Genomic DNA, 13,746 nt, shown 5'->3' with positions numbered 1-13,746 from the left:
AGGAGGGGAAGGAGGGGAAGGAGGGGAAGGAGGGGAAGGAGGGGAAGGAAGGAAGGAAGGAAGGAAGGAAGGAAGGTAGGTCTTTAAGAAGACAAAAGCTTTAACCTTAAGCACTCTTCCAGAGAGACCAACGATTTCACCATCTTTTGGCTCTACTACTGTCGCAGTGTTCACATCGCCACTTCCTGTTGTATCAATGATGTCAAGGATCTTTGGTTTTCCATCAGTTGTAACCTGAAAATCAAGAGACCATCAGAATATGAGCTACAGAATTCATTTAGTTTGTTATCCTTAAAAACAAAACAAAACAAAACAAAAACCAATGCTAGTTTATATATAATATGGGCTCAAACATGGCAACAATTATGGTATGGGAGCAGGCACTGCTCCATTGTGCTGTACAGAGGCTTATGATGAGTTAGACGTGACCTAGTGGCATCATCCATACGTATATAAAGTTGTTGCTAGTTGCTGGCTACTTGACTGTTCCACAGGTGGCCTTCTGAAAGTAGATGGCCAGGCTGGCCTGCCAACCCATCTCTGAGTGGGTGTGAATCAGCTAGTGTCATTGTTAATTACCGTGCAGTCAGTTCTGACTCATAGAGACCCAGGTACAAGGTTTACAAGGAGCGGTTGGAAGGTTTCAACCACCAACCTAGTGGTTAGCAGTCCAGTGCTTATCCTACAATGATAAACCAGGACTCTAGCTAGGAGTCATGTACTAATTTAATCACAGAAACAAAACAGAATCCAAGTGGTCTGATATTTTCATTGTACAATATTTACTGAGCATTTACTACATAACACACTGTTCTTTAGGTGTTTGGGATACACAAAACCCCCTAAATTCACAAATATCACAACACAGCATACAAATAGTGAATGGACAAAATAAATAAGTAATAAATGTTTAGATGGTGCTAATTACTACAGAGGGAAACCAGAAGGGAAGGAAGACAAGTAGTATGGGTCTTTCCATTTCCTCACAGTCAAGGTTAACATCTGAGCAAAGACTTCACAGTGAGCTTTAGGCTAGGCCAAGTCCAAAACATTAGGGGGGAAAAAAAACGGTTCAAACATTTCAGTACTGGTTGGCACAGCAGCACAACCAATCCACCATTTAAACCTACCAGGTCCTGCTTCTCACCAAATCCTGAAGCATCACCACTGACTCAGGTGCTCAAGTCAGAAACGGAACAGGAACAGCCCTGCTCTGCTTCTTGACCTGAGCTGAGTCCTCACATGAAATGTGCCGGGATTTCTGTTCATTCTAATCCATCTTGTCATTTTTACCACCACTACTGTTCTAACCCTCAGAGCCATGCACAACCTCTCACATTATCGCCTCTACCAAAAGTCAAATTACATTTAGGTATGTCAAAAAGCACTGATACTGCGGTTCCTATTCAGACATGTATGGATTTATTCCAAACGAAGTAAGGTTAAACATGTCTCTGCAGTCAGAGGAAAAAAAAAAGATATTAAAAATAAAGTGTTGCACAAAGATTAGCTAGGATAAGACTGATCTTTCCAGTCTTTTAAGAACAAAGCTAATGAAGATGATTTCATGGAATAAATCATAAAAACACAAGGTCCAATCAAAACAGCAGCTTCAAAGGGGATGTGCTGAGTCAGGTAAATTTAAGGCAGAGAGGTCAGCCTCTCTGTTATGGTGACTATCTTTCGGAATCCTAAAGGGGTAATCTTGACAGATTTTTTCAGGACACAGAATGATCACTGGGGCTTTTATGAAGTTTTAAGAAAATGGAAAACTGCATCAATGAGAACAAGGCCAGGAAATTTGTACCGAGGAATTTTTTTCTGCTGGCTCATTCTTCAAGGTGTCAACAAAGGCTATCCTACAAGAATTTTGTTGGGAATCCTCATCCCAACCACACTGTAGCCCTGACCTTATTCCTTCAGACTTCTCTTTGTTCCTTACATTCAAAGAACAAATGCCCAAACTGCCATTTTGATGTGGTATCAATCAAAGAGTACAAAATTCTTCAGGGACCTATCAGAGAGATGGAAACACCTTCTTCAGAAGTATCTAAAACTAGGTGAATGAATGTTGGCAAACAATAGCTTCACATTTTGGTACTGTTATTTAATAAAGGTTTCTACGGTTTTGTAGCAATACTTTATGACTTACCCTCAAATCATGCCATATCTCTCCTTAAAACCCTTCAGTGGACTCAGAGCACCTAAAATATGAAAAGCTCCATAAGATCTGAGCCCTGCTTCTCCTCAGTCACTCACAACTCTCCCCACACTGACCTGCTTTCACTTCTTGGCACACACCCAACTGTTTTCTACCTGACTTTGTGCACAGGGGTCCCTACAGACACAGCATGGAGACTCCATCTCACCTTTAGTTTCCTACCACAATGTCACCTTCACAGAAAGGCCTCCCTGATGACCTCTTTCAAGTGGTCTCCATTCTAGGCCTGATTATTCTTTCTCACCGTACCTCGTTTGTTTCCTTCACAGAACTCAATACGAGGGTAAGTCAAAAAGTATTGCTACTAGGGTTCCAGTTCATACATGCAGTTTATTCCAAACAAAATATGTTTAAACTGGTCTCTGTAATCAGAGGGTGAGAGCAAACAAGTTCAGTAACAGATCTGTCTTATTCACCTTGGTGGTGGTGGTGATGGTGTGCCGTCAAGTCAGCTACGACTCACAGGGGCCCTGTATAGGGTTTCTGAGGCTGTTGCATTCAGTCTTTAAGGAAAGGTGCATCTTTCTCTTGCAGAGCAGCTGACGGATTCGAACTGCTGACCTTGTGGTTAGCAGCCCAATGCATAACCACTATGCTATCAGGATGCCTTAAAAAGAAAAAGCTCCAATCAAAACAGTGCCTTTCCAAAGATCTGCTGGGCCAGTTTAATTCCAGACAAAGAGGTCAGCTCAGAAGGTTATGGGGACTGCTTTTGGGGACTCCAAAGATGTAATCTTGAGAGATGTCTTTGAGGGACAAAGGATGATCATGGGGGCTTAGTGAGAAGGCTTTTGAAAACTGAAAAGGGCACTGGTCCATGAAAATTACGCTGAGCAATTTCCCATCACAATAATGCATCTGCTCATTCATTCGTCAAGGCAGCTAGGCTGTCCTATGAGAATTTTGTGTGGCAGTTTTACCCCATCCACCCTATAGTCTTGGGAGTGTAGTGGCTCCAAATGATCCACAAGGTCTGTAGTTCTGGCCTGCCAACCGCTCCTTAGTAGCAAGATGAAGCTTTCTGCTCCCACAAAGATTTAAACAGCCTCAGAAACCCTATACAGGGCACCTCTGAGTTGGAACCAACAGCACTTAACAACAACCACCCTACAGTAGTAATTTTACCCCTTCATACTGTGTACCCCAAACTCAAAGAATGCAGAAAAGAACATCACTTGTCTTTTGAAGATACCCAAAGTACCATTTTGATGTCGTATAAATTGAAGAGCACAAAATTCTTCAGGGAATGATTATACAAATAAAACACTGCTTTCAGAAGTATAAAAACCTACAAAGAGGATATGTTGAATAACAAGTTTCACATTTTGAGATTTTTGTTAAATAATGGGTATCGATGACCTTTTAGCAATACTTCCTGACTAACCTACATGTGGTATTGTATGTTTTATGTTATATGTGATATAATTCCGTACCCATTTCTCCTATTACAATATAAATTACACTAAGGGCAAGGAGCACTGGACTGCTAACTACAAAGCCCGTCAGCAGCTCTGCGGGAGAAAGATGGGCTTTCTGCTCCTGTGAAGGGAGATCTGCAGTCTTGGGAACCTTATGAGTTGGGATCAACTCAATGGCAGTGGGTTTGGATTTGCTGGTGGAAGGGCACGGACCATGTGTATTTTACTCACCAATGCACATCCAATATACCTAGCACCTCCTGCTCCTGCTGGTTGGTGTTAAGTGCCGTCATGTCGGTTCTCCTAGAGACCTTGTAAAGGGTTCCCAAGAAGCGGCTGGTGGGTTTGAACTGCTGACCTTGGGTTAGCAGTCCAGTGCCTATCCTACAGTGCCACACCAGACTACCAACAGTGCCTATTAGGCATATGTTTTTGTTGTTAAGTGCCTTCATGTCAGTTCTGACCCGCAGTGACCCGGTATAGGGTTTCCAAGGAGCAGCTGGTGGGTGTGAACCGCTGACCTTGTGGTTGTAAACCACCCTGTGGTCAGTCCAGAGCTTATCCTGTCTACAGTGTCACACCTGGGCTCTATCTGCTTATTTAACATTACAACTGGCTTTCCTAAGGTATGGTACAGCTCCCCCAGTGTCTGGCTGAGCCAAAGTATGAGAGTTTCTGGGGCCTCTTTCGGGGCTAGCTGAAAACGATGGCCCACGAAACAAGAATGTGAAAAGTACCAGTAACATGACAAGAGTAGTGAGCCTTCGGGACCTGTCTCCATCTGGGGAATGACACTTTCTTGAAGATAAAAGCTGAATGTCCTTTTCTACCACTCTTTCTGACCAACATGAAGTCTTCCCTCAGCAGAATGCTGAAAGTTTTGTAATTAATGTATACCCTAACAGAGATGGGAATTCACAGCATGGAGAAAACAAAGGCACAATCCCCCACCCCACCCCCCCACACAAAGCCAAGTGACAAGGTGGGTGGTGGGCCCAACTTTACTCCAACTATGTGACCATAGAGTAACAAGAAGCCATACATGCCTTCAATGCACAGCTATGTGTTTTTTTGTATGGTAAATTTCTAAACTGAATATTCATTTCTTACAGACTGACTGTTCTAGTAACAAATCAGTATTCTAAACGTCAAAATCAAACTTTTGTAAAAATCACAGTGGAAATCATACCAAGCCCAGATATTTATTTTTGAAGGGATAGGCTAAGTATCTTAAACAATAATGCAATAAAAATAAAGTCATGAAGAAAACATACAAAAATCAGCAAAATAAAAGTAACACAATGAAGGGAAAGTCAATACTCTCTTATAAAATGAAAACTAGCTAGGTCATGTAATAAGAGTAAGAAAATAATCTACTTTAAAATGTATTCACAAACTCAAACATACTCTGAAAGATACACTAAGCATTAAGAATACAGAACATAGATCTTCATCTTCAGCGACTTCAGAGCAAAACAAGAGATCACTAACAAGTCAGACACAAATCTAATTAGAAACATCATTATCAGCACATGAGCAAAGAAGAAAGTCCAATGGGATTCAGGTGGCTTGTTTGTTGTTGTTAAGTGCCATCAAATTGGTTCCAACCCATAGCAACCTGTATAGGGTTTCCAAGGAGCAACTGGTGGGTTTGAACTGCTGAACTTGTGGTCAGCAGTCCAATGCTGATCTTATAGCACCCAACATCTACCTTTTCCACAAAGGAGCCCTAGTAGTATAGTGGTTAAAGCACTTAGCTGCTAATGAAAAGGCCCAGTGTTCAAACCAACTGCTCTTCAGATGAAAGAAATAGCTTCCAAAAAAATTTACAGCCTGAGAAACCCCATAGGGTAGTTTTACCCCGCCCTCCTGGGCTGTTTCTGATTTGGAATCAATTCAACGGCAATGGGTTTTTGTGGTATTCTCTCCCTTATTATTCAAGTTCTTATTAAAATTTATTTTTAGAAATAGTTTACATAAATTAAAATTGCTTGCATATACAATTACACACATATATATATCTTTTTTACTTTATCAATGAATAAAAGAAACTACTCCACTGGAGATGATCAGGCAAACAAGAAATTTAGGATCAGAAAGAAGGGATTTTTAAAAAAGTAAACAGCTGAGAGTTTTACAGCGAAATTTGAGAAGTAAAGAGAAAAGGTAACTGAATTGTGAGCACTGAAACTATACCCTCATCTTTGAGGTCGGCGCGTGTGACATAGAAAAGGGTGAACGCAAGTTTCCGCAGTTATGAGCAGACTTAAGTAATAAACCTTTTGTTCTGGGATGGAGGCTGAGAAATACTTATTGGGTGATAAAAATATAGTTGGATAAAGCAGAAAACTGCTCTGAGCTTTTCCCCAAATGCCAAGAATCCAAGCTACTCTGTTTTCACTGAAACAATTATGGTGGAGGAGTTGGTGAAGGTAGATGAGCCAGTAACCATTTTCAGAGAATCAGAACAAAAGGGCAGAGAGGAAAACACAAATTGTCTGCAACATTAACAGTATGCATCATTTAAAATTCTTCTATACAGTTGATTCCGACTCATCAGGACCCCATGTGACATCAGAACTGCCATATAGGATTTGCTAGGCTATAATCTGTAATGGAGCAGGTCTTTCTCCAACAGAGCACTTTGTTGTTGTTGTTAAGTGCCATCGAGCTGGGTCTAACTCATAGAGACCCTGTATAGAGTGTCTGTGGAGCGGCTGCTGAGTTTGAACCGACTTTGCTGTTCAATGTAACCTTGTGGTAGAGTGCTTATCTTACAGCGCCCACCAGGACTCCCACAGAGCACTGGGTGGGTTCAAACCACCAACATTCTGGTTGGCAGTCAAGCACTTAACTGTTGTACCATACAGGCTCCTTGAATTTACATGTAATTAAAATTCTAGGGGAAGAAAATACTTAAAATATTCTCATAAGCAAGGGAAGGTAATTCATAAATTATTGTTGTTGCTAAGTGCCGTCGAGTCAGTTCCGACTCATAGCGACCCTGTACAGGGTTTCCGAGGGTGTAAATCCTTACGGGAGTAGAAAGCCTCATCTTTCTCCAGTGGAGCTGCTGGTAGTTTCGAACTGCTGACCTTAAGGTTCGCAGCCCAATTCGTAACCACTACGCTACCAGAGCTCCTTAATTCATAAATAAATACTATTAAATTACCATTAATTCCAAGTACTAATGATAAATGAGTACAACAATTTTGCTTTCAGAAAACTTAAATCCAGTTGGGAAGACAAATAAGTAAAGAAATAATTACAACAATAGACAATAAATCAGAGTTAAAGGCAGTCTCTATGAAAACATGTAAGAATACCCAGCTCCGGGGAATTAGGGTGTGGTGCTGTAGGGTAAGCACTGGACAACAAAGTTGGTTTGAACTACAAGGCTATCAGTTTAAACCTATTAGTGGCTCCTCAGAAACCCTATACAGGGTCACTATGGATCAGAACTGACTCAATGGCACTTAACAACTCAAAGAGAGAGTGGGGTGGCTCTGTAGGATAAACAGTGAATTGTGAACCAAAAGGTCAGCGGTTCTAGTCCACCAACTGCTCCTCAGGGAACAGATGAGGCTTTCTGCTCCCACAAAGATTTACAGCCTCAAAAACCCTATACAGGGTTGCTATGGGGCGGAATTGACTCTACAGCAGTGGGTTTTTAAAAATATATGTATGTATCTTTAGATTCTGACTCGATGGCACCTGACAACAACAACAATTTTTAGACTGTTGTTATTGAGTCGTAGTGTCAGGGTTGACTTGCAGATACCCTGTACAAGGTTTCCAAGTTGTGATTGGTGGGTTTGAATTGCCAACCCTGGAAATTTGCGCTCCAGTGATAGCCATACAGTGCCAAACCAGGACCCATATAACTATGCAGAGAAAGCTGTATGACTAATCATTTACCTGGTGTACTCTATATTTTGATAAATCTAAATGTAAAGAAAACTTTATAGACTACTTGTAACCTCTTTCCCCAAGCTCTCCTGCACCTCACATGAGTAAATAATATATATTTTATACATGAATTTTTTTCTCATTCAAAAAATTTTTAATGTTAAATCACATTTCATACAAAATGTTGTTGTTCTTAGGTACTGACTCATAGCAACCTTATGCACAGCAGAACTAAACAATGCTCGATCCTGGGCCAACCTCACTACTGTTGCCACACTTTAGTCCATCAATGATGCCACCTGGCCAATCCATCTCTTTGGGGGTGTTCCTCTTTTTCTCTGACCCTCCATCTCACCAAACATGATATCCTTCTCCAGTGACTGCTCCCTCCTGACAATATGTCCGAAGTATGAGAGACGAACTTTGGCCATCCTGGCCTCCAAGGAGCACTCTGGCTGCACTTCTTCCAAAAGGGATCTACTGGTTTTTTTGGCAGCCCATGGCACTTTGAATATTCTCCTTCAACACCATAACTCAAAAGCATCAATTCTTCTACAGTCTTCCTTATTTACTCTCTAGCTTTCGCATGCATATGAGGTTACTGAAAATACCATGGCTTGGGTCAGGTGCACCTTAGTCCTCAAGCTGACATCTCTGCTCTTCAAAAATTAGGATATATGCTTTAAAAAATATTTGAGTTCACCATGAAAAAGGTGTGCAAACAAAAATACTAAAATTTATTATTACAGAGATTTGAACAAATTTCTATGAGAGAGATGGAAAAACACACAGAAACTAAGCAGGGATTGGTCCTTATTTATCTTTCAGTCCGTGTGCCCTAAAACAATGCCTAGCACATATACATACATACATGGTGGGAAGGTGAATTAGATCAGTTGATACCCCAAAATATAATGAGGTCAAGACTGAGGTGTACCTCTCTTCAACACTTTAAAAAGGTCTTGTGCAGCAGATTTGCCTAATGCAATATGTTGTTTGATTTCTTGACTGCTGCTTCCATGAGTGTTGATAGTTGGTCCAAGAAAAATGAAGACTGACAATTTCAATCTTTTCTCCATTGATAAGAATGTTGTTTACTGGGCCAGTGGTGAGGATTTTTGTTTTCTTTACATTTAGATGATATCCATACTATGGTCTTTGATCTTCATCAGTAAGTATTTTAAGTCCTCTTCACTTTCAGCAAGCGAGGTTGTATCATCTGCGTATCGCAGAGGTTGTTAATGAGTCTTCCCCCAATCCTGATGTCAACTTTTTCTTCATATAACCCAGCTTCTCAGATTATCTGCTCAGCATACAGGTTGAATAAATATGATGAAAGAATACAACCTTGTTGCACACCTTTCCTAATTTAAAACCATTCAGTGTTCCCTTGTCTGTTTGAACAACTGCCTCTTGGTCCAGGTACAGATTCCTCATGAGCACAATTAAGTGTTCAGGAATACTCATTCTTTGCAATGTTGTCCATAGCTTGTCATGATCCACACAATCGAAAGCCTCTGTGGAGTCAAAGCACAGGTAAACATTTTTCTGATATTCTCTGCTTTCAGCCAAGATCCATCGGACATCAGCAATGATATCCCTCGTTCCACGTCCTCTTCTGAATCCAGCTTGAACCTCTGAAGTTCTCTGTCAGTGTATACTTGCAGCCATTTCTGTATTAACTTTAGTAAAACTTTACTCGCATGGGATATCAAAGAGATTGTCCAATGATTTCTGCATTCCGTTGGGTCACCTCTCTTTGGAATGGGCACAAACACAGATCTCTTCCAATGAGCCGGCCTGACAGTTGTTGTCCAAATTCCTTGGCAGCGATGAGTGAGTGTCTCCAGTGCTGCCTTACTTTCTTGAAAGATTTCAATTTGCATTCCATCAATTTCCAGTGTATGTTTTTAATGAGAATAACTATGGCATTGTGAAGGAAGGATTAAAAAGCCTGGAGACGGAGACCATCCGGATGTTTCATATATGTACTTCTAGGTCTAGTCTAAGTCCCATCTAATCCTGATTGATCCGCTCCTTTTCAATCTCTGCAGTTTGCAAGACTACATCATTTAACACAATTTTTGGAACCCCAAAGCTGCCTGGATATTTGCAGAAGAAATATTTATTTTGTATTATTTTCTAATGCTGTCTACCTTCCACTTTTAATGTGTCTAGTCAGCTGTCACATATGAGAATGGACTCCAAGAAGCACACCAAAGATAAAACATCTACTGTGCCCTTGAAGTTTTTCACTGGTACCTCTAGTCCTTTATTTATACTTATGTGTTTCCAAATGTCCACTTCACCTGCTTTCCTATTTCGTTCCATCCCTTAATATTTGTATCCATTTAATCTTAATTATATATATATATATATATGCAAAATAAATTCAAGGTACAGAAAATCGTCTTTAAAATCCACCTGTATTTGTAGGCCACCTTATTGAAAAGTTCTTAGAGAAGATACATTTTCATTTTATTGTAATATTTTATTGCTCAAGCTTGTATGTTTATACATTTAACCTTTGGATAATCAGATTAAGGATCAGGCACAAACTTCTACTAAACATCCATGTTTACAAGTGATTTTAATATGAAATAAAACACAAAATTTTATGTAAAGAAACAGCAGGCTTACTGGTCACAGACAGGAAGAATCATAGACTGCGGCCCCAACCACTCTTCTCTTTAGGTCTGGAAAGGAACTCATCCTTGTGATCCGATTTTCAGCCAAGCAGTAAATAGGTAAATACAGGGGGCAGCCACACTAGTAAGATATGCTCACTATGAAATGATCAATCATTCAAAAAAGGGCACTATTTAGCTAAGAACAAAGTTGAGAAGGTATGGGAAGGAGGGTGGAATGGAAACAGGAACTATGGGGAGGAAGCAGAATAACTGCTGTTGCATGGAGGGGGACTGCAATCGTTAAAAGGAAACAAAATAGATTAGTTTAACGTAAAACTGATGATTTTATCAGTAAACTTTGATTCAATCCACAGTAAACTGTTTTAAAAACTTAATTTAACACGTTTATTAAGCGCTTTAAAAAGTCACATGTAATGGATCTAATCTTATATGAGAAGTCGGAAAATATTTCTACTAGGTTCCAGTTCATACATGCATGGGCTTATTCCAATCAAAACGGCTGTAGGCAAGTTCTCTCAGTAATACACTTGTCTTAATCTCATTTGTGTTCCAAAAAAAAAAGGTCCAATTAAAACAATGGCTTCCAAGGGGATCAGCTGGGTCAGTTCAAGGCAGATAGGTCAGCTCAGAAGGTTATGATATTGTTATGTGCCACTGAGTTGGTTCTGACACATAGCGGCCCTTCAAAGGGTTTCCGTGGACTGGCTAGTGAATTTGAGCCACCGACCTTGCAGTGCAAACCGCCTTTGCTGTCCAGTGCTTATTCTACAGCGCCAAACAATGGGGGTAAACTTGACCGATTTTCTTAAAGGACACAGGAGGACGAAACAAGGGATTAAGATGTTTAAAAATGTCTTGATAATAATGATGGTGAAGAAAAGGCCAGGAAAGTTATGCCACAAGGATTTTTTTCTCATTATGACAATTCACCTGCTCACTCTTCAAAGATAACAAGGTCTGTCCTGATCTTGTCCATTCAACACTCATAGAACATTTAAAAGGAAAATAATGTAGAGTTCCTGGAGGATGCCAAAACTACCTTTTGACATGGTAAATTGAAAAGCACAGAATTCTTTAAGGAAAGGTTAGAGAGATGGAACACCACCTTCACAAAAGGGAAAGCTTACATGGTGGATATACTGATAAAGAATCCACTTTACTTAATGGCGTTTCTGTCCTGGTGTGGCCCTGTGAGATAAAGCACTGACCCTCAAAGTCAGCTTGAGCCACAAGGTCAGCAGTTCAAACTCATCAGCTGCTCTGCTGCTCCTTGGAAACCCTATACAAGATCTCTAAGTGTCGAAACCAATTCGATGGCACTTAACAACTATTGCTAACAATACTTTTTGACTTGCGGTCACAACTAATTTTCATAGTAACCCTGAGTTGTTGTTGTTGTGTGCTGCTGGGTCAGTTCCGACTCACTGCAACTCTGTAAAAGGTTTCCAAGAGAGGCTGGTGGGTTTGAACTGCCGACCTTTGGGTTAGCAGCTATGTCCAGTGCTTATCCTACAGTGCCACACCAGGGTCAGAATTATTGTTCCTTTACAGGGCATAGCACAATACTCTGACAAGCAGATTTAGGAACTTCTATTTTTAAAAATTCCTACTGGAGATAGTACTTCTCTAAATTTTTCATATCCTCTTATTACACTGACAAAGGAACCAGTGAGCACTTACCCTTCTGTTTTCCTCCCACTCATCCCTATAAAATGTAAACATACACAGCAGAATAGAAGCAATTGTACTACTCTGTAATAAAGCTTCCATGAGGTGATAGCTGTCACTCTTTTAAATTTGAAGAGTTAGTAATAAACACAGATACTAGCCTCACCGACTCTGCCCAGTCAGGCCATTGTAACACTCGAGTCAGCAGAAGAATTAACTTGAGGAAGCAAGACTCTGGACGAGTTCTATATACAATCAAACTAGCTTATCCTATTCCTCAAATTACTTTCTAAAAAACTCTAAAATGATACCCAAATTATTAGAGAGCACAATAAAGGATCCAGAAACGAAAGGGGGAGTGAGGAAAGGGAAGAGCATTATTCAACTTCAGAGGTTAATTGGACCGGACTGAGGGGAGTTAAGAGGCAGAGGAAGAATCGATACATAAATGGATCAACAAACATATAGATGGACTCTGAACACTGGTAACATTTGCTCATCAATGAATTTCAGTAAAAGGTTCAATTTACAAAAGTCAAACTTAAAAGTCTTTAAGGAGAATGCTTTTAGCTAAGACATAATACTTTTTTAAAAAAATGTTTTATTGTGTATTGACATGTTACTTTTAAAATTCTTTTGCATCTTGATGTAAAGATTTCAAAGTTGCCTAACAAAAAATTAAATAATTTAAGAAAACCATAATAGTCTCTTAGCGTTGTGTCTTGAGGTTGAAAAAGTAAGCATCATTTAACAAAGCCTGAAAAGTTCCTTTAAAACAAAGTAAAATTTGCTTTTCTTATGCAAAACAAAGCTTAAGCCAAAACCCTAAACATAGACTGCACAAGAACGTTAAAAATAGAATACGTAAAACTACCAAAGGAAACAATTCCGGTGGCTGACTGAGTTATCTTCTTGAAACCCGACTTTCACGCTTAATGACAAACAACTCGTCCCAAACCAATCTCCCGACTCACAGTTAAAAAAAAAAAAAAAAGTTCAGACACGTCATTGGCCCCATCTCTATTTCCTCCTCTCCCAGAAAATGGTCAAAAAGAAATGTGAATTCTAGTTTGGAGACAGCAGCAACGAAGAGGAGCTACGAAGGGAGGCGGCGACGAGCGGGGCCGAGATCACTGGCCTGGCACTGCCTGGTTAAGGGGAGCCCCGAACCAGCACGCCGAGCGCGGGGCTTTTGTCTGGGCCGGAGCACGGCCCAGCCCGGGCGCTGGTCCCTCAGCACCCCGGCGCCCGCCCAGCCGCCGGCGGGGCTCCCAGACTGCGTCTCCCCGCGTCCCAGCCCTCGAGGGCTGCTCACCTGCATTCCCGGAGCTCCAGGGTCGACCCCCGTGTCCAGGACGGCGATGAGCACCCCTCGCCCATCGTACTCCGGGTAGCGACAGAGGAAGGAGGCGGCCCCGGTCTCTTTCTTCGGCAGGAGACCGTGAAAAGGGAAGGGCTCTTCGGTAGCGGCGGTGGCCATGGACGCAGGCTGGAGGACGAGAAAGAGGCAAACTGCCAGGCTGCGCGCGGATGATCAGCGCGAGGACACCCGGCGGCCGCGGCACTGGAGGCGGGGGCGAGGGGCGGGGCGAGGCCGGCCGCGCCTTCCGCCAATCCGGTGCCGACAGGCGGGGTCGCGTACGAGCACCAATGAAAGGACGAAAGCCAGGCCCACAGACCAATTACGCAATGCAACGTTAACCAACTGCGCCGATCACAGGCGCTCATTCCAAGTGTCGCCCAGGCTGCAGTGAAGGAGGCGGAGTCTGTCTGAGTCAATGACCTGAGGGTTCGGTTCTCGAACTGTGGGTCTATCAGATCCCCGACTTGGGGTTCTAGGAAAGAGCCAGCCTCCAAACAAAGGAACCTCGTGTTCCGG

At 41.6% G+C, this 13,746-nt stretch overlaps 1 protein-coding gene across 1 annotated transcript in view; it reads right to left on the bottom strand.

The window, feature by feature from the left end:
* Positions 1-13,450, bottom strand: part of TPP2 (tripeptidyl peptidase II) — a 115,018-nt gene extending 101,568 nt beyond the window's left edge. The window contains exons 1-2 of the mRNA XM_006846671.1: positions 13,183-13,450; positions 106-234 (exon numbers count right to left, since the gene is read on the bottom strand). Of these exons, the coding sequence (XP_006846734.1) occupies positions 106-234; positions 13,183-13,347 (294 nt within the window). The 5' untranslated portion in view covers positions 13,348-13,450. The remainder of the gene's footprint in view (positions 1-105; positions 235-13,182) is intronic.
* Positions 13,451-13,746: the final 296 nt, after the last annotated feature.

Source organism: Chrysochloris asiatica, unplaced genomic scaffold (assembly GCF_000296735.1).
Source record: "Chrysochloris asiatica unplaced genomic scaffold, ChrAsi1.0 scaffold00029, whole genome shotgun sequence".
NCBI lineage: Eukaryota > Metazoa > Chordata > Mammalia > Afrosoricida > Chrysochloridae > Chrysochloris > Chrysochloris asiatica.
This window is presented reverse-complemented; position numbering and strand designations above follow the sequence as displayed.